The sequence below is a fragment of the Egretta garzetta genome, unplaced genomic scaffold, assembly GCF_000687185.1.
Source record: "Egretta garzetta isolate BGI_Z169 unplaced genomic scaffold, ASM68718v1 scaffold206, whole genome shotgun sequence".
Lineage (NCBI taxonomy): Eukaryota > Metazoa > Chordata > Aves > Pelecaniformes > Ardeidae > Egretta > Egretta garzetta.
The window spans coordinates 1,686,646-1,688,777 of NW_009259984.1; the positions used below are offsets into that span (position 1 = coordinate 1,686,646).

The window sequence follows — 2,132 nt, forward strand, 5'->3', positions numbered from 1 at the left end:
AGATTTTGAGGAGGACACTGGGTTGCTTTGATTTTTTTACAGGTTATGTACACTTTCTTTGTGGTACATTGTCTTGTACAATTCATACCCTGTATATATTTGAAATGCACAAAAAATAATTCAGATTTTTCATATGCTACCGTAAAAGTGCAAACCATGTAAAATATTGTTAAAAATAACTGGAGCTATGCTATAATCACTCAAATGCAGCTCTCAGCTGAAGATTAAGCTCTGTAATACACATTATAATTTTATGTATACTGGTATTGTTGGCATAGTAGTTGTTATCACAAATACAATGCAGTAAAATGTTCAGCCAGCTTATGGCTTTCTGTAAAGAAACCAGATTTCTGATATCTTGTCAAAGAGTTCTTCTTTCAAGTCACTGATAGGTGATAAGACTATAAAATCCTGGTATCACAGGTTATGCATTTGGATGGATAACAAAGAAAAAGAAAAGCAAACCTGAGGACAAATAAGCAAACAAGTGATTTGCTTTAATAAATAATTAGCTTAGTCTGTGAATGTCTGATCAGTGCAATTCATATTTATTTTTAATGCCATTTGAAATAATTTGTAATATCAAAATGAAGATGGAACCAATAACCATTAGGTTAAACTACTCCTGACTGGAAATATGTTGAAATATGAAGACTTTTCTTTGAACGACACCCAGCTCAAAGGAAATCCCCAGGGACAAATCTGTGAAAAAACTTCTAAAGCCTTTTTCCTGAAGTATTCCCCAACAAAGACATAAATCACAGGGTTAATGCAACTGTTGGTGATAGCCAGAGTGTAACCAAACTGCTGACCGAAGTTGAGCAGTTCATCCCAGAAGCAGCCTGTGATCACTTCTGTCTGGTATAATATATCAAGGAATACAAAAAAATGGTAAGGAGTCCAGCACAAGAGAAACATCAGTATCACTGCGAAGATCAACCTGGTAGCCTTTGTGCTTTTGTGCTCCTTGGGACTCTTTGTTCCGAGTGCTCTTTGTTCTCTTGCTTGTTTTCGTAGGGAGCGAATGGTAGAGAAATTAAGGAAGATGATTGCGGCAGATGGCAAGGCAAACCCCACTATGTGGAATAGCAGCCTGTCAGCTGTTTGCCACGATGGGGTGGGGAAGTCTAAACTGCATGCTGAAATATTCCACAGGGAAAAGTGTTTCACAGTCCGAAATGTAAAGGTTGGGACGCTGAGAAGGATGCCGAAGAACCAGGAGAGCAAGCAGATCCCTTTGGCCGTGGTTTTGCTCCGTATCCTTCTGTGGTTCAAGGTATGAACAAAAGTCAAATAGCGATCCACGCTGACTGCCACTAGCAAGTAGATGCTGGTGTACATGTTTAGGCTGATGGCTGCGCTGGTGCTACGACAAAGGAAACTGCCATAGGGCCAGTTAAATTTATTCCTGGTATTCTCTGCCCAGAAAGGGAGGCACATGAGGAAGATCAGATCAGCAATGGCTAGGTTCATGAGGTAGATTTCAGCTATCTTCAGGGGGCTCTTGTGCAGTAAATAAGTGAAGAGTACAAATAAATTTCCAAGCATTCCAATAACGCAGATGGTGTCAATGTACTTGGGTACTATATAGTACACGATGTCCCACCAGTCATCCAACTCTGGGCAAATAGTTGAGTTGCTCTCGTTTTCACTCTGGTTTGAGGAGGAAACATTCAGTAGAGGTGGTTCAGCCATTTTTTTAAAATTCTGAAGTGACCAGGAGATGTTTTTGAAATAAGAGAAAGGGACTGCAAAAAAGAAGTATAAAATTCTGAAAGTTGTCTCCTACCAGTGGTCTAACAAGCATTTAACTGCTGGAAATTCTTTATTAGTGCTCACTGGATTTTATAGGCCAGATCAATCCATGCTTTGTATGTGCATGGGTGAGAAGTGCTCCCAGTATTGGTGAGGATGGAACAACTTCTACATCCTATGAAATTTCCTCTCTTTGCTGCCACCGTTTAAAGGGGCACAGAGGAAGGGAAGTGTCAATTCAATGTAAGTAGTTCTGATAGACTGATGACACGAACAGAGAGAGCTGAGTTCCAGCTCCCTGAGAGTAGCAGGAGTCATGCTGGTGACACAAAACTTTGCATCCTTCCCTGCCCTTTCTCTTACTCTTCTTTTCCTTG

The 2,132-nt window shown here is 40.2% G+C and overlaps 1 protein-coding gene across 1 annotated transcript; it reads right to left on the reverse strand.

Annotated features, from left to right (window-relative positions):
• Positions 1-609: 609 nt before the first annotated feature.
• On the reverse strand, positions 610-1,695 carry BDKRB1 (bradykinin receptor B1). The gene has a single exon (XM_009640517.1). The coding sequence runs from the start codon at positions 1,693-1,695 to the stop codon at positions 610-612; it is 1,086 nt and encodes a 361-aa protein (XP_009638812.1).
• Between the last annotated feature and the right edge of the window lie 437 nt (positions 1,696-2,132).